This window comes from Rhinichthys klamathensis, unplaced genomic scaffold (assembly GCF_029890125.1).
Source record: "Rhinichthys klamathensis goyatoka isolate OS25496 unplaced genomic scaffold, OSU_Roscu_1.1 h1tg000356l_1, whole genome shotgun sequence".
Lineage (NCBI taxonomy): Eukaryota > Metazoa > Chordata > Actinopteri > Cypriniformes > Leuciscidae > Rhinichthys > Rhinichthys klamathensis.
The window spans coordinates 415,256-437,299 of record NW_026606865.1 but is presented as its reverse complement, the minus strand read 5'-3'; the positions used below and the strand labels follow the sequence as shown (position 1 = coordinate 437,299).

At 36.9% G+C, this 22,044-nt stretch overlaps 1 protein-coding gene across 1 annotated transcript; it reads right to left on the bottom strand.

Annotated features, from left to right (window-relative positions):
- Window positions 1-1,848: 1,848 nt before the first annotated feature.
- Window positions 1,849-22,000, bottom strand: LOC130069090 (aldehyde dehydrogenase, mitochondrial-like). Its single transcript, XM_056232789.1, has 13 exons — window positions 21,831-22,000; window positions 20,577-20,681; window positions 19,108-19,248; window positions 17,256-17,335; window positions 14,081-14,192; window positions 13,546-13,674; window positions 9,377-9,490; window positions 8,674-8,776; window positions 7,832-8,016; window positions 6,155-6,319; window positions 2,846-3,003; window positions 2,616-2,730; window positions 1,849-2,337 (listed from the first exon to the last, which is right to left on the bottom strand). The coding sequence occupies exons 1-13, from the start codon at window positions 21,939-21,941 to the stop codon at window positions 2,305-2,307; spliced, it is 1,551 nt and encodes a 516-aa protein (XP_056088764.1). The 5' UTR covers window positions 21,942-22,000; the 3' UTR covers window positions 1,849-2,304.
- Between the last annotated feature and the right edge of the window lie 44 nt (window positions 22,001-22,044).

Here is a 22,044-nt window from a genome sequence, read left to right as displayed (position 1 = left end):
GATGACGCGTTTTAACGGTCATCAGCATCGTAAATCCTGTTTTTTATATTATATATATTTTTTTAAATGTATGTACATTTATAACACTATACTTTGTATTATATTACCTTTTTGAATCCAATTACAAACCCCCCCCCAAAAAACTAAAGTCCCCATGAAATCAAAATTGAAGTTTTTTTTTGGCTTTTAGTAGGCTAGTTTTAATATGTTGGTCTTACTGACTGTTATCTATAAGCTAGTGTGCTCTAAAACAATGACAAAATTCGCATTTAGAAGATATAAGCATTCAAAACTTAGTTTCTCACTCATCTCATCAGATTTTCTGTCCAATCAAATGGTCTCTAGAATCTGAAGCTCCGCCCCCTACATTATAAATAGTCATCAGCATCGTAAATCCTGTTTTTTATATTATATATATATATTTTTAAATGTATGTACATTTATAACACTATACTTTGTATTATATTACCTTTTTGAATCCAATTACAAAAAACCTCCCAAAAATGATTATATTACCTTTATAACACTATACTTTGTATTATATTACCTTTTTGAATCCAATTACAAAAACCCCCCAAAAAAACTAAAGTCCCCATGAAATCAAAATTGAAGTTTTTTTTTGGCTTTTAGTAGGCTAGTTTTAATATGTTGGTCTTACTGACTGTTATCTATAAGCTAGTGTGCTCTAAAACAATGACAAAATTCGCATTTAGAAGATATAAGCATTCAAAACTTAGTTTCTCACTCATCTCATCAGATTTTCTGTCCAATCAAATGGTCTCTAGAATCTGAAGCTCCGCCCCCTACATTATAAATAGTCATCAGTATCGTAAATCCTGTTTTTTACGCTGAAGCTGTGGCTAAAATCAGTCACTTGTTCACACATCTACTATTTTCTACATGGTGAATGGCACATAGTGCACTATAGGGGATAGGGAACGATTCAGACAGTGTAAATATGCTTTCCATTGGGCCGAATGAAACTTTTCCACTGCTCAAAAGCTTAAAACAGTGGAAAACGGTTCTTTAGTTTTTTAAAATGTTATCCACTCTAGGAAAAAGGTTCCTCTATGGCTTCACTATGACCCCCATTTAGTATAGGACTAAAACTTCGTAGGTTTTAAAGCTGCAGTAGTAACTTCTTGTTGAGCTGCTGATTCAATAAGGGAATATGTCAACTGTATTGTCATTGTAATGTGTGAAATGTGTTTTATACCAGGATTATTATAGTTAACTGAAATTTAAACCATAAAAAAACATGTCAAACAAATCAAAAATATCGATACAAACTATAATAGTGTCTCAATGATAAAAAAAATCACCTTTTTACACAGCGGTCAATGTTTAGTTAGAAATTCAATCATTACAATGTGAGTGGTGCTGTGTTTTTAGTTTACCACAGTAATATATGGGGTTAGAATTGGTTCATATTTCCAGATAAATAGATTCCCATCCTGAATTAAATGTAGAGATTCACACACAAAAAACAATTATGAAAAACAAAACACAAATAAATAGAATGAGATTCACAAATATATGTTAGGAATTTCACAAAAATTAATCATACATCAAATGGGATTGATTTGCCTAGTAATATCATAGCACTAAATGATTAGCATATCCATCTATTAACACAAAAAACAAGTAAGAATACACTAGTTACCAGAGTATGGTGTTAGTGATGAAGGGGAGAATACAAATTGTCAGTGTTTCTAAAATGAACAAATATAAAGTATAAATAGATAAAAGTTTAATCTGTGAAACCAAACATTTTTAAGTTTATTTGTGTTTCTTTTTCAGGTCATCAGATCATATCTAACAATAAATGCTGCAAAATCACAGAGACTGTTACTGTTTGATATTCATTTATTTTCTTCTGCATGTTATTACAAAAAATATAATCAGAAAAGGACAAATATCTATGCAAATTAAGAATAAATGAATAAAGAAAAATGAAAAAAAGAAAAGAATTGGACCATTTATTACACAAAATCAGATTATGCTGTCTATATGATGCTTGAATTAAACAGAATAAAATCAGCCCAATACAGATTTTCTCTCCTTTTTTCAGGTGGATAATCATAATAACTTCTGTAACTTATCACTGTTAGAACTTTATTTTTTATGTACTAATCGTGTATATATATATATATATATATATATATATATTTTTTTTTTTCCCCCAGTACACATTAAGACATTATTTGATTTAATGAAATAGATTTAAAGAGTAATGTTCATTTCAATAATGTCTGGCACAACTCTAATCGTTAGATGACGGCTTCTCTAAATGAATTTCTCCATTTATGAATTTTTCTGAGGAACCTTAATTGTAACCTGTGGAGGAAAAGAGTTAGTAAATAAAAATGAGTGCATAGTTAATGATAGCTGCAATTTACAGATCGTTGCCCAAATACACATCTAAAACACTGCATGTACAAATAAACACATTTATAAATGCATCTTAACCTACTTGACACTTAGAAATAAGCAACAGTAAAAGCAGTCAATCACTTTGGGATTATAATCCAGATAAAAGCAAGACATTTAAAGTTTACAATGAGTGAATTTTGAATAATGAGTGCATTTTTGTTTCCCTGATGGTAAAACCTTACCGTTTTGACCTCGGTGTAGTTGTCAAGTCCGTACTGTCCCAACTCACGACCAATCCCTGAGGCCTTGTAGCCTCCGAAGGGAGCCTGCGCTCCGAACACGTCATAGCAATTAATCCTAATCAAATCACAAGTACAAGCCTGATGTGAACAAGCATGCAGCAAGAGGTCTGATATTCCAATATCCAAGATATCTATTTTCTTTAAGATAATAAAGCATCTCACACACTTACCACACAGTGCCAGCACGCAGGCCATTGGATATGTAATGGGCCTTTTCAATGTTTTGGGTAAAGACAGCCGCTGCAAGGCCATATTTGCTGTCGTTGGCTCTCTCAACCACTTCTTCTAGAGATTTAAACTTCAGAATTTGCATTACAGGGCCAAAGATCTAACAGTAAAGAAAGGGAATAGCATGTTATATCATTTTACTAGATGTACATCTTATACTATACAGGTGAAACTCAAACAATTTGAATATCCTGCAAAAGTTATAATTTTGATGATTATGGCTTACAGCTTATGAAAACCCAAAATTCAAAATCTCAGAAAATTAGAATATTATATGAAATCAAAAAAAAAAAAAAAGGATTTTAAATTCAGAAATGTCGGCCCTCTGAAAAGTATAATCATGGATATGCATATAGTTATTTATACTAAATATATTAGTTTCACCTTTTAAGTTGAATTACTGAAATACATGAACTTTTGCACGATATTCAAATTTTTCGAGTTTCACCTGTAGAATTTAAACAGACCAGAATGCCATAAAATGTGTAATATATTATTATATCATGGGAAGATAAACAATGTAAAATGGTGTTTTATGTTAATTCAAAACAATTTCTGGTAACTGGCAAAAAAGAAAAGCATTTATTAATCTTGGTTAATGTTAATTTATTAATACATTATTAAAATCAAAAATTTTATCGGTTCATATTATTTAATGGACCAGAGCTAACATGAACCAACAACGTTATATATAGTTTTTTTTTTTTGTACAAGCAGACATGTATTTTTGCATATGATCATTATATACCGAAAGGTTGGCTGGATTTCTTAATCTCAACAATTCTAGTCATAATGTATTTAGTTAATAATAATTATTTCAATCGTAACAACTCTCAGAATGGTTTTAGCATGTTCGTCGGTGTATGAATAAGTGAGTGAATGTGAGGCAAATTGTAAAGCGCTTTGGTGGCCATTGGGTCTATGAAAGCGCTATATAAATGCAGTCCATTTAGCATTTACCATTGAATATTGCAATGTAAATGTATTTGGTCTTTGTGGACCAGATCTGCTACACGGCTGCTGATTATTGCTACAGCTAATATATACACAGACACACTACACACCAGTGTTGGGAAAGTTCACTTTCTACATGAACTAGTTTAAAGTTCAGTTCACAAATTTTAAAATGAACTAGTTCATAGTTTTTTTTTCTCCATATGTTGCTGCGAGCTATTTTTTATTATTGCCACAGTCCATATACAACCACAGACAGCAATTATTTTATCGGCGGGCAAAGTTTGAACAGAAACGTACGATTTTTACCATCCTCAACGACCTTGTCATAAAACTCGTTTAAATGATCATACGACGCCTCCTCGCTGCTTTGTCGACTACATGCTGCTTTTTGTTTTGATGGTGTTGCCAGATTGGGTGTTTTTTTCGCTACATATTATGATGATGATTTATTTGTCCTCGAGAGGAAATTTGTTTCCACCATAGATGCGTACATAATACAAACACACATGTATAACATATTAAGAATATGAACATATAAACATCTACAAAAAAAAAAAACGCAGAAAAAAACAACAAAACAAACAACAACAAGAGAGCTTACCTGACGTATCAAAGGCCGATTTCCTATGTATTTAGAGCTCGTATAGATACAGGAACAAAACTCTTACTAAACTTGGCCTTCCTACACATCGGTAACCTATACCTGCGGCCAGAAGGCAGAAGGATAAAATATTTGTAAAGTGGGTGTTTGAGCCATTTAATATTTTTTGTGCCTTTCGCAACGTGAATGTCGAGACACTATCCGATAAATTGGGGGTAGGGATACCAATCATTTTACTTGCTAAATGAGTTATCTTTAAGAATTTGTTCTTGTTGGTAACTGTAAGCATATGAAAAACAAAACAAATTGCACCATAAGTAAGGACCGGCTCAATAATACTGCGATACAGAAGCAGAAGAAGTCGTGGCTGAACAGACAAGTGCCTAAGTTTACGAATAGCTGTCAGTCTTTGTTGACAGCGTTTGTAAACCCCTAGCTGGTTAAAATTGAGATTTTGATCCAAAATTAAAGCTGGGGGAGGTGGAGGAGCACACTGCATAACAAGCTTACAGCCAACCCTGAACCAGACTATTTAAATGTTGAGCAAGCAATCTCATTGGCTGCTGGATCAGCAGAGGCCAATCAGCTTGTGCCATGTGGTAATGATGTGATTGCTTGCAGATTGCATGCAAAGGACTGATCAGCCTGCGCCCCCTAGAGTTTCATGACTGAACTCGATATTTATGTTAAAGGGGTGGTAAAATGCCATTTTCACAAGATGTAAAATAAATCTCTGATGTCCCCAGAGTGTGTATGTGAAGTTTTAGCACAAAATACCCCACAGATATTTTTATATAGCATGTTAAAGTTGTCACTTTTTGAGGGTTTGCAAAAACGCACCGTTTTGTGTCTGCCCCTTTAAATGCAAATGAGCCGCAGCTCCCGACACAGTGGGCGGAGCTTCAAGAGTGTGTGTGTTAGCAGCTCCGACTACCTCACGCAGTCACACACTAAAATGTCAGAAACTGTTCTGCCTTTAATGTCAAACCGGAGTCAGACAAAGATGGAGAGAATCAAGAAGACGTGACAACATGTCGAATGCAACAGGACGTCTCTGAATGGTTAGTTGATGAATTTATGTTGCTGATGTGGAGTTAACTATCTTCAATTAGGATATTCTGTCAGGATAATCTATAAATCGCTTGTATAGGAACTGTTGTGAGATGCACACAGAGTGACTTTCTATTGCATGTGAAAAGACGGATGCTACAGTTTGAGCTGACTCACAAATGTGCTTGACTACAACAGCTTTTCCTCTTCTCAACATGGACTGCGTGTTCCCGGGGGCGGGGTTTATGTACATTTTAGGGTTGGTGATGTCACTAACCCTGGAGGAATGTTGTGTAGTTTCTACCAGCCGTTTGTTGTAGTCCTTTTCTTTAAAAGCAAATATCTTCCTTTGCTTTGAACTTTGAGCGTTGTAACTTTGCAGATGTTGTTTTTGCTCAAACAGCAACATTACACACTAGCTAAAGTTAGAAAAGTGAAATCATAATCAGCCACCCCTTTAATATTTATTCATTGTCGTTATTACCAGTTATTTAGTTAGGACTGGTTATTAAGCAGGAAATATTAAACAAGCACATCTAGAAAAAAAGATGAATGGAACCCCACTAGAAATAATGAGAGCTGAAAAGTTGATCTTGAAAAGTCCATTTCCCTAGTAATGCGTTAAAAGGTGAAACACACACACCTCCTCCCGAGCAATTGTCATGTCATCCTTAACATCCCCGAAGATAGTGGGCTGGATGAAGTAACCGCGATCACCTGCCGCCCCCCCGCCACACATGAGCTTGGCTCCCTCGCGCTTCCCACTGCTGATGTAGCCAAGAATCTTCTGGAACTGTTCCTCATCGACCTTGAGTAAAGAGAAGAAATACTAATGGATGCAATATCAGAGAACTATGATCTTGATTGAGTGATTCAGAAATATGTTCTTTTAAAGATGCTTTCACACCAAAGGAACTCACAATACAGTGCATTAAATGTTAATTGTAATTAATTACCAGGGTGGGTAACTGAAAGTACCTAATGGTAAGAAGAAACCCACAACAACTGCAAATGCAACGAAATCACCAAATTATTTGCACAGTGGTCGGGAACCTGCGGGATCTATTTTTTCTCATTTTTGGAGGTTCACTAGTTAATGATTTTTGTTTTTATTGCCTTATCAGAAATGCAGTGTTTTTTTGTTTTTGTTTTTTAAAGTTGGGTGTGTAACTGTTAAGAAGATCCTGAAATTATGTTTCATTTACAGTGAAGTTAATCCTAAAAATAGATTGAATCTTGACAATCACTTCTGCAACTTGTTTTCCAGCTTGACTACTTTAGGGTCGGATTTGTATCACAGATCTTTCAACTGGGCTTGAAAACAATAATTTTGACATTTAAAGTTATTTTTTTGGAACATTTCTAAAATGGGCTTCTCATATTTTGTCCAAGCAGTCATCAATCATATCCCTCTATCTCTCTATCTCTATCTATCTATCTATCTATCTATCTATCTATCTATCTATCTATCTATCTATCTATCTATCTATCTATCTATCTATCTATCTATCTATCTATCTATCTATCTATCTATCTATCTATCTATCTATCTATCTATCTATCTATCTATCTATCTATCTATCTATCTATCAAATTAGCTTTATTAGCATGACTGTGTAACACAATGTTGCCAAAGCATCAACATATATAAATAATAAAACAAACAAAACATACAAGTATAGATCATGTCATATGTGGCATAGAAATAAATAGATAAATAAATACAGTGGGTCTCTCTATAGAATTAGCTGTCTCAGGCGTTGTGAATAGCTAGCACATATTTACCCGCTAGTGCAGCTGTACTAGCATTTTCTCCGAGTAAGAAGGACATTTTTTCAGTGTCACTCAGTTCAAAGAATGATGGAATCAAGGTTTCAAATCTGGGCAGAAAAGTTTCTCTTATATTGGTATATTTGGGACAGAAGAGCATAAAGTGTTCCTCGTCCTCTATGTGCTGTAGATCACAGTGTCTACAGATCCTCAGCTCTCTCTCTGTCCACACACACACACACACACACACACCTGCTCTCTCTCTGTCCACACACACACACACACACACACACACACACACACACACTTCTGCTCTCTCTCTGTCCATGTTTGTCTACGCCTTCCTATCTCTAGATTATGGTCACTTAATCTGTATTTGGAGAGGATTTGTCTTTCTTTAAAATGTTTAGTAAATAGATAACTGGCCAATTTAGTAGTTCTATTGAGGGTCGAGTAACATTGGAGTTTATTTTGGAGGTCAAAACTTGCTCTCTCTCTCTCGATAAAACTATAACTTTAGGGTGTTTATATGCTCGAGGAAGAGCTGTACCTGTGGGCCCTGCTCAGTCTTCAAGTCGAAAGGGTCTCCCACGACCCTCTTCTTAGCTCTCTCCACACTTCGCTCAACAAACTCATTGTAGATGCTCTCCTGTACGTATGTGCGAGAGCCTGCACAACAGCACTGGCCTTGGTTGAAGAACAGGGCGAAATGGGACTGCTCCACTGCCTCTTCCACTGCAAATGCAAATATAAATTAGAAAGATTAAAAAATGTGAGGAATCATATTTTACTTTCTATTTTATTTTTAATCCAAGACTGTATGAGTTTCATTCTTCTGTGGAACACAAACAAAATATGTTGTAATGGTCACTGGTGTCCAGTGTTGGTCCGAACTTGCTTTCATTTTATGGGCAAAAACAGTTGAAACCTTCTTTAAAATCTTCTCTGTACAAAACAGAAAGTCCTACAGGTTTAGGATAACATGAAGGTGAATAAATGATATAATTAAAAGGGTGGAGAGGGTGGAAAGGTCATGTACAACTAAATCATGACTGTACCAACATTATAGGTGGACCTCAGGAGAAATAATAAAATAATAGTAATAAAATGTATTATTTTTTGTCAAAAAATGACTAGCAACAAATCTAGCAACTTTTTTGGACTGCTGGTTAAAATGTAGTCAGTCACTATATCACATTTGTTTTGTTGTTTGACAGAAAATATGTAAATGAGAACAGCTTCATGGGACATTCGGCTATATATTATATTAAAATACAGTATATGAGCAAGAAGTAAGTAAAGAGCTGACAGTTTAGAGCAGGCTTTAGCTCCTTTCTATTGAAAATAGCTGTCAAAACTGCTGCAAGTGTCAGGATAAATGGATGAACTCACTATTAGCATCTGATAAAATGATGTTTGGACTCTTTCCGCCCAGCTCCAGTGTGACCTTCTTCAGATTACTGGTACTTGAGGCTCGCTGGATGAGGTGACCTACCTATTCAACCATAATATTACAAACCAATATTATATTTGCAATTTAAATTAAAGTTTTGGGTTCCCACGATACCAAAATTCTGTCATTAATTACTCACCCTCATGTCCATGTCACACAAGACCTTTGTTCATTTTTAAAACACAACTGAAGATATTTTTAATGAAACCTGGGAGATTTCTGTCCCTCCATTGCTAGTCTAGGACTTTAGGTAATCAAAATGTAATGCTTTTTGGGTTTAGAACAACATGACAATGAGTAAATTATGACAGAATTGAATTTTTGTGTAAACAAACCTTTAATACCTCTTACCAAAAATTGCATACATTAAGTCTTAGACACAGTAGATGCTTCACAAAAACTGTGAACAAATTTGCTCTTAGATAGTCATTTATATATTTTGCTATGGAGTGCCAATTTTAAATGTCCAAACATTAAGTTTTAAATATTGTAATAAGATTTATGTATGAACAAGAAATCCTACAACATATTATATGTCACACACTGAGAGAAAGTATCATTTCTATCAAGGTTATGACAGGGTGTGTACAGTATTGTACTTCATATCCAAGAAATATCCATTATTGAAGAAAAACCTCTTACGTCCGTGGAGCCAGTGAATGCTATTTTGTCTACGTCCATGTGAGAAGCAATGGCTGCTCCGGCTGTGGGACCCATTCCTGGGATAATGTTGACAACACCAGCTGGGAAACCCACCTACCACAAATCATGGAAACACTCAAGATGGTGATTAGGTGTTTAAGCAAAACAACAATGATCATGCACGTGATGGTGGGTTCAATCGTGCACCGAGTATGGCTTCACTATTACAGCCTTCTTAAAGGTGCAATGTGTAATAATTTTGAGTATATTAACAGAAATGCAATATGACACCCATAACTATGTTTTCAGAGGTGTATAAAGAACTTACTTAATAAACCGTAATGTTTTTATTACCTTAGAATGAGACATTTATATCTACATAACCGCGGGCACCCCCTTCTATGAAGGTCGCCATATTGTGACGTCATGTTTCTACCGTAGCCGACAGCGAACACACAGCGCTACAGAGCGCGTTTCGTCACTACCTTGAAAGAGACGCCGCAGAAACCTAGAAGCTAGCCATAAACACTGTGAGTAGTGACTTTTCCCTTGTCAGTGGTGTAAAATATGTAGTTGGACTGTTTCATGTAACTTAGTTCTTCTCCCTCGCTGTGTTATGGCTTTGCTATGTGGGGATAAATGTGCTGGTTACGTTCGTGAGACAGCTGATTAGTACTCTTGTCATTGACCGTAAAACAGTAACGTTACAGGAATCACCAACCGCGAAGAGTTTTCAAAATCAGAGAAAAAAGCCTATTGTGTGTAGGGTTGGGTACCGAAACTCGGTGCCAATAGGGAACCGGTTCCGACGTAAACGGTAGTAACCAGACCGAATAAGAAAGAAAATTTCGGTGCCTGATTTCGGTGCCTAACTTCATTAGGCACACACACACACACAAGGTCTCTCGCTCGCTCTCTCTCCGCCGTGCGTGTGCTACACAGTTTGGAGCACAGTCTCTTCTGTCTCGCAAGCGCGCTCTTTCTCGCAAGGTTTGGCTGCATTTCACGTGTAAAATTACGTGTCAGAACGCCCTCTGGGTGTGCCGATAGTCTGAATCCCATATAGAATCAAGCCAATTCATTGGCTGATGGCGCGGGCGCCGCATCGACGCACTTACGTCGTCATACTATGTTGGCGCGCGCGCGCCATCTGCTCCTCAGATTTCTTTGCCGAAAAAGGAAGCTGGTCGGCAGCGCGAGGAGCTTGGCAGCGTCTCGTTCCCTATTGAGAGATATGTTACACCAGTAACCAGAGATGTTCTCTTTCATAGGTTCACTCAACGCTGCGTAGCTAAGTAGGCTGCTGTATCACGTGCCGTTTGAACTGACGCGCTACAGCGATCTGTCACATTTCAAAGAGCCAAAACGTTATTTATTGTGTGAATCTCGTAAAAATATGGACAGAATCTGACAGCTGTGGATTTGTTCCATATCAAAAGTAACCTTCTCGGTCTTGTCTGTCCGTGTCCTCTTTGTCCGCGATTTTTTCTGTGTGAAAAGGGTCATTTGCGTGAGTCTCACGGTCAATGCGTGAGAGTTGGCAGCTCTGCCTGCTAGTAATCTCTATTAATCTCCAGTATTATTACATTGTTTGATACAATATTGTTTCATTTGATATTATGTAAATATGAATTTTTATTTTATATTGGTTTTATTATTACCATATGTTACTTGTATTTATATTGTTTAAAGATTTAAGTTAATATTGTGTCCAGTTTGGCCCTGTAAATTAAAGGGTATTATTTTTTGATAAAGTGTGTGCGGTTTCATTTTCTTAAGTACCGATTTAAGAACCGTTTAAGCACCGGAACCGTTTAAAAAACACCGAGTAGGTACTGGAATCGGATAAAACCCAAACGATACCCAACCCTAATTGTGTGTAGTAAGTGGTGTCTAGGGGATGCGGAGGCGCGCGCGCTGTTACAATCATGTCATTTTTGCCGCGCGCACCTTTGGGCTCATGCGGACGCGTCGAGTTTAAACAAGGCTTTACGCTTTAACCAGCTCAGCCACAGTAACAGCTCATATTAGCCAGCTAAACTTTTACTACCCTGTTAGAAAACATATATAGTTGCATAGTTTCAATTGGTTCTTCTCCCTCGCTGTATTATGGGTTTGCTATGTGGGGAGAAATGTGCTGGTTACGTTTGTGAGACAATCAGCTGATTACTATTATTATATTATATATTAAGACCCTTGATCCTCACCTGACTATGGCTTTGTAAACTTTATCCATGATGTGGTTTATAATGGACTGTGGTACAGAAACTTGGCTTACTCTGGCTATTCTCTGCTGTCTCAGACGACGATATGTTTGTCCCGTTTGAGCCACCGTAGCTTCTTCGGAAGGGAGGGGTGAGCAGTGGGCGGAGCCATTAGTGCAAACTCGCAACCGAACCGCTAGATGCCGCTAAAAATCACACACTGCACCTTTAACATTAATTTTTAGGGCTGTCACAATTCCTCTATTAAATTTGAGTATTCAATTTTTAAAGTCCCTGGAATACTGGAAGTGGCTGCTCAATGTTTTCTAAGGCTGCACAATGTATTAAACCCATCCTATAGCATAGTGCTATTGTGAATTTTCAAAAACTGCGATTCAATTCAATAAATATACACTACCGTTCAAAAGTTTGGGGGCAGTGAGAATTTTATTTTTATTTTTTGTAGGAAAGAAATCAATACTTTTATTTATCAAGGAATAATTAATTTGATCGAAAGTGACAGTAAAGACATTTATAATGTTAAAAAAAAGTCTTTTGAACTTCCTATTCATCAAAGAATCCTAAAAAACAACAAAAAAACTGTACAACTGACAGACCAACAACTGTTTCAACATTGATAATAATAATAAATGTTTCTTGAGCATCAAATCCTCATATTATACTGATTTGTGAAGGATCATTTGACACTGAAGACACTGACACTGGTGATGCTGAAAATTCAGCTTTGATCACAGGAATAAATTACACTTTACTATATATTCACACAGAAAACAGCTGATTTACACTGGAATAATATTTAATACTATAACTGATTTTTGTTGTATTTTTAATCAAATAAGCGCAGCCATGGTTAGCAGAAGAGAATTCTTTTAAAAGTATTTAAAATCGTACCGACCCCAAACTTTTGAACGGTAGTGTATGCCCTGCATGTTTAATATATATGCACTTTAATTATTTACATGCATGTAGGTTACGTGCATCTTGTTCACAGTAAATGCTACTCCTCCACATGAACTGTTATCATTTACATGATAGTCTCAAACTCCATCTCTGCATGTGCTCTGAGTTTGGGTTGCTTATAACGTTCACCTGGGAACGCAATGTGTGCCATTTCATCAGATTTGTAACGTAAATCATTTATAAACCTACTCCAACACAGGAGAATACATCAATACATTAAAAAAAATCCATCTAAACTTTGCTCTGAGTTTGCATGTTTTGATGCCCACATGTTCATGTTCAAGAAATTACAGTGGCTGTAACATTTATATCGTAAAGAAATGGCCAAATATTAAAGATTAAGTGGACACTTGAATTAAATGTTGTTTGGCCAATATTAAACAAGGATTTGATCTGCTGTTAAGTGTAACAACACCAGGCCGTAGGCATTTGTTATAATGCATAATAAGACTATATTCTCAGAAGGCGAAGCACTGCTACTTGGGCGGAGAGATTTGCTCGCAGCACCTGAGATCACCAGTCACGTTCGCTACTAGCTAGCTAGTCACATTGGTTTTGTTGACGGAAGTAACAACGGTGCTTTTCAGGTGTTGCGCTAATCACTCCGCCCAAGTAGCAGTGCTTCGCCTCCTGAGAATATAGTTCCCAGTATGTATACGGTTAGAAGATGGCTGTGTCCCTTTCATGTGACCTTGTTATTTGTACTATACAAATCATAACATGTGATTGACGTTATTTTGTCACTTATTGGGAGCAGTATGCTAGCTGGAGCCATTTACTTCCAGTCTTTGTGCTAAGCTAGGCTAGTGGTGGGTGCGTCAGACAGAGTTACGGCACGCACCGCGATGAGAAGGGCATGTATGGACTTATCTAACTCTGGGGGATACGGTGAAGTCCCAAAAAACGTCGGCGTGTTCCTATAAACATGATTTTGCAATTAGGATTTTCCTCAGTGTGCAAATATACAGTAGGCATGCCAGTCACCTCCTTGATCAGGCTGGCGATATAAAGGGCAGTGAGTGGCGTTTGCTCCGCCACCTTCATCACCACCGTGTTCCCCGTAGCCAGAGCCGGGCCGAGCTTCCAGGCCTGCATCAACAGAGGGAAGTTCCACTGGAAGAAACACACAATCCAGAGAAGACGACATGTGAAAGACAGAAGTACAGGCAAACTACTGTATGGCTGGACAATAATTCAATATCAATATATATCACAATATACATGTGAAACTCGAAAAATTAGAATATCGTGCAAAAGTTCATTTATTTCAGTAATTCAACTTAAAAGGTGAAACTAATCTATTATATAGATTCATTACATGCAAAGTGAGATATTTCAAGGCTTTACTTGTTATAATTTCGATGATTATGGCTTACAGCTAATGAAAACCCCAAAGTCAAAATTTATAAAAAAAAGTCAAAAATTATATCTGGGGTCTGAATAATTTTGGGTTTGACTGTATATTATATTACTCGGCAAATACACATTGCATTCTGAAACTCCAAAAGCATCTACTTACAGGGATAATTTGGCCACACACTCCTACAGGCTCATGCCTTGTGTAGCAAAAGTAATCACCATCAATTGGAATGGTCTTCCCTTCCCATTTGTCTGCCCAGCCAGCATAATACCTAAAAACCAAACAACAACCAACACACACACACACAACACAAAAAAAAGAGTTCAGAGCTTCTGATTGAATTCACCCACTTTATCAGATTTAATGCACACTAGTCACTATAAACAGCCTTTGGAACAACTGAAATCATCGGATTACAGATGATAAAGCGTGATATGATGCAGACCACAACATAGTATATGCCATTTCTGAAGGCAATGTCTAAATATTTTTTGTTTTATTTTGAAAAGAATGAAAATAGCTCAAAAATAGAATAACCATTTAAGAGATTCATTATGTAATGCAACAAAGAAATATATAACTCACTCAAGAAACATTTAGGCCTACATTGTAAAGAATGATTTGCCCAATAAGTTACAACAACATTTATTTTTATATTAGGCTACTTTAACTCATCCAAACAAGTTAAGCAATTTTTTACCTTTTTTGTAAGTTATACAAGATTCAACTCGATTCAAGATTCAATTTAAGTCAGTTTAATGTAATTTAAGATATGGCTTAAATTTTTCAAGTACAATCAACTTGGCTATTAAGGCAGTAAATTTAGATTTATGTATTTGAATTGCGTATAAAAAATTCCACCCATTACACATACTACACATAATTAAATAAACTTAATGGGATGCATATTTTCTGGAAAGCTGCTTTGAAACAATATGTAATGTGAAAAGCGCTATAAAAAATACATAAATGAAACTCAAAATATTATGCCATAGTTTATTATTAACTATTTTAATATGTTTGATTTTATTTAAATAATCATATTTAAAAAATGCATTTATTCAAATTGCTTAAAATCAGAATAAATCTGTTAATTGTGAAAACAATTACATTTATTCAGTAAAAAAGTATGCACATGGTTAAAATATGGCTAATTGTGGAAAACGCAATATTCAGTTTAAAAATGTATGAGATTTAACCTGGATTTATTGATGATAAATATATAAACCTGGTTTGTATTTTAAAACACATTCAGTTTATTAGTACTCAGAAATTATGTTTATTAATTTATGTCAAATGGTGTAATCCAAATGTACGGAAATTTCATATGGTTTCAAATAAATAAATCTTAAATTTAGGGCTAAATATTTTTGTGAGTGCTGTAAAACTGCTCAGACGTGATTAGTAACGTCCAAATGTAATAGAGACAGGACTTCAAGTGATTACTGTATTGCAATCATTATTATATAATGGAAATATTAAAGGGTTAGTTCACCAAAAAATTAAAATGTCATTAATGACTCTCCCTCATGTCGCTCCAAGCCCGTCAGACCTCCGTTCATCTTCAGAACACAGTTTAAGATATTTTAGATTTAGTCCGAGAGCTTTCTGTCCCTCCATTGTAAATGTATGTACGGTATTCTGTCCTTGTCCAGAAAGGAAATAAAGACATCATCAAAGTAGTCCATGTGACATCAGTGGGTTAGTTAGAGTGTGTTGAAGCATCGAAAATACATTTTGGTCCAAAAATAACAAAAACTAGGACTTTATTCAGCATTGTATTGTCTTCCGGTTCTGTTGTGGATCCGCGTTCAGTGCCGCCGCTGACGTAAGACGCTGCTGACGCGTGTCTGGTGTGTGTGTGTGTGTGTATTCTGGTTCTGTTGTGGATCCGCGTTCAGTGCCGCCGCTGACGTAAGACGCTGCTGACGCGTGTCTGGTGTGTGTGTGTGTGTGTATTCTGGTTCTGTTGTGGATCCGCGTTCAGTGCCGCCGCTGACGTAAGACGCTGCTGACGTGTGTCTGGTGTGTGTGTGTGTGTGTGTGTGTGTGTGTGTGTATTCTGGTTCTGTTGTGGATCCGCGTTCAGTGCCGCCGCTGACGTAAGACGCTGCTGACGTGTGTCTGGTGTGTGTGTGTGTGTGTGTGTGTGTGTATTCTGGTTCTGTTGTGGATCCGCGTGCAGTGCCGCCGCTGACGTAAGACGCTGCTGACGTGTGTCTGGTGTGTGTGTGTGTGTATTCTGGTTCTGTTGTGGATCCGCGTTCAGTGCCGCCGCTGACGTAAGACGCTGCTGACGTGTGTCTGGTGTGTGTGTGTGTGTGTGTGTATTCTGGTTCTGTTGTGGATCCGCGTTCAGTGCCGCCGCTGACGTAAGACGCTGCTGACGTGTGTCTGGTGTGTGTGTGTGTGTGTGTGTGTGTGTGTGTGTGTGTATTCTGGTTCTGTTGTGGATCCGCGTTCAGTGACGCCGCTGACGTAAGACGCTGCTGACGTGTGTCTGGTGCGTCCGTGTATTCGGGTTCAAATAAATATGGCTGGGCAAAGAAATGCAAGTCTTCCTTTGTGTGGAAATCCTTAGACATGTTTGTGAAGATTGTTTGGTTTCCAGCGTGCGTCTCCCTCAGACTGTAAACGAAGCTCGGGCGCACCAGACACACACACACACACACACACCAGACACACGTCAGCAGCGTCTTACGTCAGCGGCGTCACTGAACGCGGATCCACAACAGAACCAGAATACACACACACACACACACACACCAGACACACGTCAGCAGCGTCTTACGTCAGCAGCGGCACTGAACGCGGATCCACAACAGAACCGGAATACACACACACACACACACACACACACCAGACACACACACACACCTGACACAGACACACACACACACCAGACACACGTCAGCAGCGTCTTACGTCAGCGGCGGCACTGAACGCGGATCCACAACAGAACCGGAAGACAATACAATGCTGAATAAAGTCCTAGTTTTTGTTATTTTTGGAGCAAAATGTATTTTCGATGCTTCAACACACTCTAACTAACCCACTGATGTCACATGGACTACTTTGATGATGTCTTTATTTCCTTTCTGGACAAGGACAGAATACCGTACATACATTTTCAATGGAGGGACAGAAAGCTCTCGGACTAAATCTAAAATATCTTAAACTGTGTTCTGAAGATGAACGGAGGTCTGACGGGCTTGGAGCGACATGACGGAGAGTCATTAATGACATCATTTTTGGGTGAACTAACCCTTTAAGGAAATGTCCGTTTTAACTAGAAAACACTGTGGACAAACCACCATGAGGACAACAAGTTCACCTCAAGCATTTGACCACCATGGGCACGTCCACGCTGTAGGAGACCGCATACGGTTTCCCATTGTCAAGAGTCTCTAGCTCCTATTGAAACAAAATACAAATAATTTTAACATATGGTGGTATTATTGTAGAATTAATACAATCAAGAGTACATTTTTTACAGATATGTATAACTGATATGTTTCAAATGGCATTTAACAATGAAAGAATGTTTTAAATGAGGTTGACAGGACCCATGAACTAACAGTGTGTTATTAGCATTAAATTATAATATATATATATATATAAAAAAAATATATATATATATAAAAAAATTATAGCAGGGAACCAAAAGTAATAGTGGGATACACTTTATTTTAAGGTGTCCCTGTTATTTGAGTAGTATTAACTACATGTACTTACTATAGGATTAGGGTTCGGACGAGGGTTATTTGCATATAATTATGCATGATTTATAGTCATTACTATAGCAAGTACATGTAACAAGGACACTGTAAAATAAAGTGTTAACTAATTTTGTCTCCAACTAAACATCACAATGGACTTTCCATAAAATTACACAACACTTTAATATTGAACTAGTAAACATTATACTTAGTAGTGTTTAGACTGTCTTTGTCTGCAATCGAATGTATAATCTTGTTTGCTTTCTCATGTATAATATTTTCTAGTGCTCAATACTTGTTATTCTGTTTCCTTGTTCAAATATGTTTTAAGGATTTTGTACCATTTCTTAAAGTGCCTCTATTATGCTACAAAGTATTTTAAAGGTTCCTAATTTGTTTTTTGCAGGTCTTCAACAATAAGTTTACATGCATTCAAGGTCAAAAAACACTTTAATTTTCTCATAATATACATTGCAGCATCAGCTCTTTTCTCACAGTGTCTGAAAAGCTTCGATCAAGGGTTCAGTCTCGATAAACCCCGCCTTTCCTAAAGCCTGCTCTGATTGGTCAGATGGGGAGCCAGTTTGTTGTAATTAGTCTACTTTGCTCTGATTGGTCAGACGCCCCAGCCTGTTGTGATTGGTCTACGCTTACAACACGTGTCGGAAACCAAACATCCATTAGCATATCTGAATTTCAGCTCCGGATGTTCCTCACACTTGATACACAGCGATATGAACAGTAACAGGCGTCGGTTTTACTGTAACAATTCCAGCGCGAGTCTCATCCTTTAGAAGTGTATTAAAGTGGATTTGCTTTGTCAGCAGAAAACAGCTTCTTCTCAACATGAACAACACAAACCAAACTCTTCCAGTCTCAGCTGCAACTACAGTGTTTGAGGGTCAAAGGTGACGTAGTTCACGGGCAGCCAATGAAGAGCATATCCAGATTTGTTAAAAACCTACGTAGGTTTAAGCAGGAATCAAGACTGGAGTTACTGACGACTCGTTTCAGTTCAGAATCACTTCTTTTAGGAGACAATAACTCTATTTATCTGCACTTTGATTTTTGAAACTTTGCAGACATTTTACTTTCACAAAAATCTATATAACACACAAAATGAAAGGTAATATCTGAAAGAGCATAATAGGGGCACTTCTGCGAAAGACTTTCTGAAACTTCATCTGAGTCAATTAGACAAATCACTGGAAAACAATTAAGTCATAAGCATGCAGTGGGTGAAAAAGTGACCCCCCCCCCCCCAAACCCCCCCCCCAATATATATATATAATCCAATTTACAGTCTCCTGAAAGGCATTGTGATTTGTATAATTCATAAAAGTGAGACCTTTTTCTGACTCCTAGTCTCTGATTGGCCAGAAGCATACTAAAAATATGCTTTCATGCATACAATAAATCAGCTCAAATACGGCAGCATTCAGGGCAAAGGTTGTTTGAGAGACTCACAGCTAAATAGGCAGAATCTCTCTCTATGCAGTCTGCTAATCGGCTCAAGAGCAGCCCGCGGTCCGACGCATCCATGCGTCTCCAGGGAGAGCCCAGCTTAAAGGCATGTTTGGCAGCCTGGACCGCTTTTTCCACGTCCGCCTGGAAGCAAAACGACAAACATGGGAGAGGAACATAGACTAAACCGAGCAAGGAGGAGGCTGGCCGCACACTGACTGAATTCAGTACACACTACAGAAGTCTATCAAAACATTTGTGAATGAAGTGAATTAAAAACAAATGAACAAGAACAAACGTTTAGGCACATTGCTATCTTCAGTGCTCACTCTGCAACAAATATTCAGCCTTTTGTTGGTAAATTAGCAATTAGGGGTCATCATCAGCTGAAATTATTTATCACAAGTACAATGATAATAGGCATGCATGATAAAATATTACAAGTATTCAATAATAGAAACAACAAAAAAATAGTATAAAAACAATGCATATAAGACAATAACCACACAGAAAAGAAAAAAAAGCAGTTCTAGTTCTTCATTCATGCCATCAGGGAATAAAGAAACATAGACTGAAAGTTTCATGCAAGAATCCATCATCCACTTTCAAGCACACGGTGTCAGTGGAGTTCATGCCAGAGCCTTTATTAAGTTATGCTTATTACATTATGTCCATTTAGTTTAAGCAGGATATCTGATGTGTGTTAAATAAACATGCTATTTTTAATTCCAGCTCCCGCTTTATCTCTGGTGTAGGAAAGTCAAGCCGATGCAGTGAGAGCTGGTGTTTGTTCAAGGCATGGTCCTGTCTATTCTCATTTACAGAGAATATAAATAAATCAAATAAAGTATGATTTTAGATTTGAATTTTTTAAAAGAGCTCTACATGTCGACTTCTTCAACTTTATCTGGTGAATACTACTGTTGTGTACATAATCATTTGTACTTATCCCTCGTTTCCCTTTTTTTTATATATATGCAAAAACCGGATTAGAAAGTCGTTTGTATAAAATATTCCTTGACATTGACACTTTTGCCCCATATATATATAATATACATATAGTCACACTTACCTGAATTATTCTGCTTCATTAACATTATTTCAACAATGTTCACATCTTATTATGTTTGTTTAAATAATAAAATAATTAAAGATGGATTGTACTGTAACACAAGAGTCCCCAAACTTGTACATTATACCACATTATTGACAGTAAAACAGACCTTAATAATACATACTAATAATTTTAAACTTTTGTCACTGGAGTGAAAGATTTTCACTGAATAACTTAAATGTAGGTCTATTCCTAACACAAAGCGATCATGTTGCTTCATTGAATTGTATAGAGAGAGAAAGATCTTGATGTTCAGCCGGTTTACAGACACGACCTTACCTTAGCCAAGACCAGCAAACCAGTTGGTTTAAGACATTTATTATTCTTTCAATATAAACGTAATAATTCAAACATCTACCTTATCCCCCTCTGCGACTTGGCAGATAACTTCACCAGTAGCAGGATTGATGGTCGGAAAGGTTCTCTTGCTTTCTGCGTCGTGCCACTCATTGTTAATGAAAATCTGCAGAGAAAAAAAAGTGTGATTTTTTTTTTTTAAATCAATGAATAAAAACAATAAGGCAAATATTTACATGATGGGAATGGCAGTAAATTATGACAGCTAAAACTAAGGATGCATGATATGGAGGAAACATGTGGTATGCGATAACTTGTTGCATAATATGATGCATCATCAGATAATTCTATGATAAGTGTGTCAAAACTATTTCAATTAGTTGCAAGTATATTCCAGTGAAAAAAGCAACATTACAAGAAGTGCACTGCATGCCACACAATGGGAAATCTTCAAAATAAATGTGAACAAAAACATCAGATATTATTTATAATATAATCACCAACCAACATTGCATCTTTGCTCAACTAGTTATCATTCTGTTATATTAATATACACCTATAATATTCTCACTCAGTCTATTCTCTGCTATCTGCATCAGCATCACCTTCATCTTAAAATGTGATGTTGTAACAATACAAAACAAATGTAATATTACTCACTTGACTTGATTAATGTTTAACTTTTTACTCTGCATTTGTGCAGTTTTGGAGTATATGGTATTCTTTTTTTTTTAAATAGATTTATTATGTAAAATTCACTTTAAAAAAGATAGACAATTCTAACTTTAATTCATGAAAACAGAGCTGCACTTCTTAACCACCTGCCCAAATTATAATGAAATTATTTGTACCAACTTCAAAAAGTTGATGACTGATGTACAAGCTCAATATTAACTGCAAAGATACTGCATTGACCAAACAGTGAAGCGCCCACACACACATACAGAGAGAGAGAGAGAGAGAGAGAGAGAGAGAGAGAGAGAGAGAGAGAGAGAGAGAGAGAGAGAGAGAGAGAGAGAGAGAGAGAGAGGAAGAAGATAAGGTAAGGTAAACAGGGAATGGCACTTTCGTGATGGAGGCGGGGTTTGAAAACATGCCAAGTTTGTTAAACAGTTAAACTAATGTCACATACATTTAAATGCAAGGATTCGACGACAGAGACGTTTAAGGGACATGAAAATATTACGCAACTATCAGCGTAATGATACGATTGAAAACGTTTAATTAAGACGTGAGTTAGAATATTAGCAACACGAGACAAGTCACAACCTACCTACATTAATGTGCATTAAAGTCCCAGCATTTTGGCCATTACCTTGTTGTAGTGAACGTCTGGGTGAATGTTCGGTGCAGGAATCGTTGAATGCTGACATGCTGAGATACGAAAAACTTGTGGAAAAGTTCGGGAACAAACCGTGCGCAGCATTTTCGACTCGCTTGCCTTGAACTGATGATGAACTCGAACTTCAGAAACGCGTTCGCTTCTGCCAGAGACGTTGCCAGATCTTTGACAGGGAACATATGTTTAA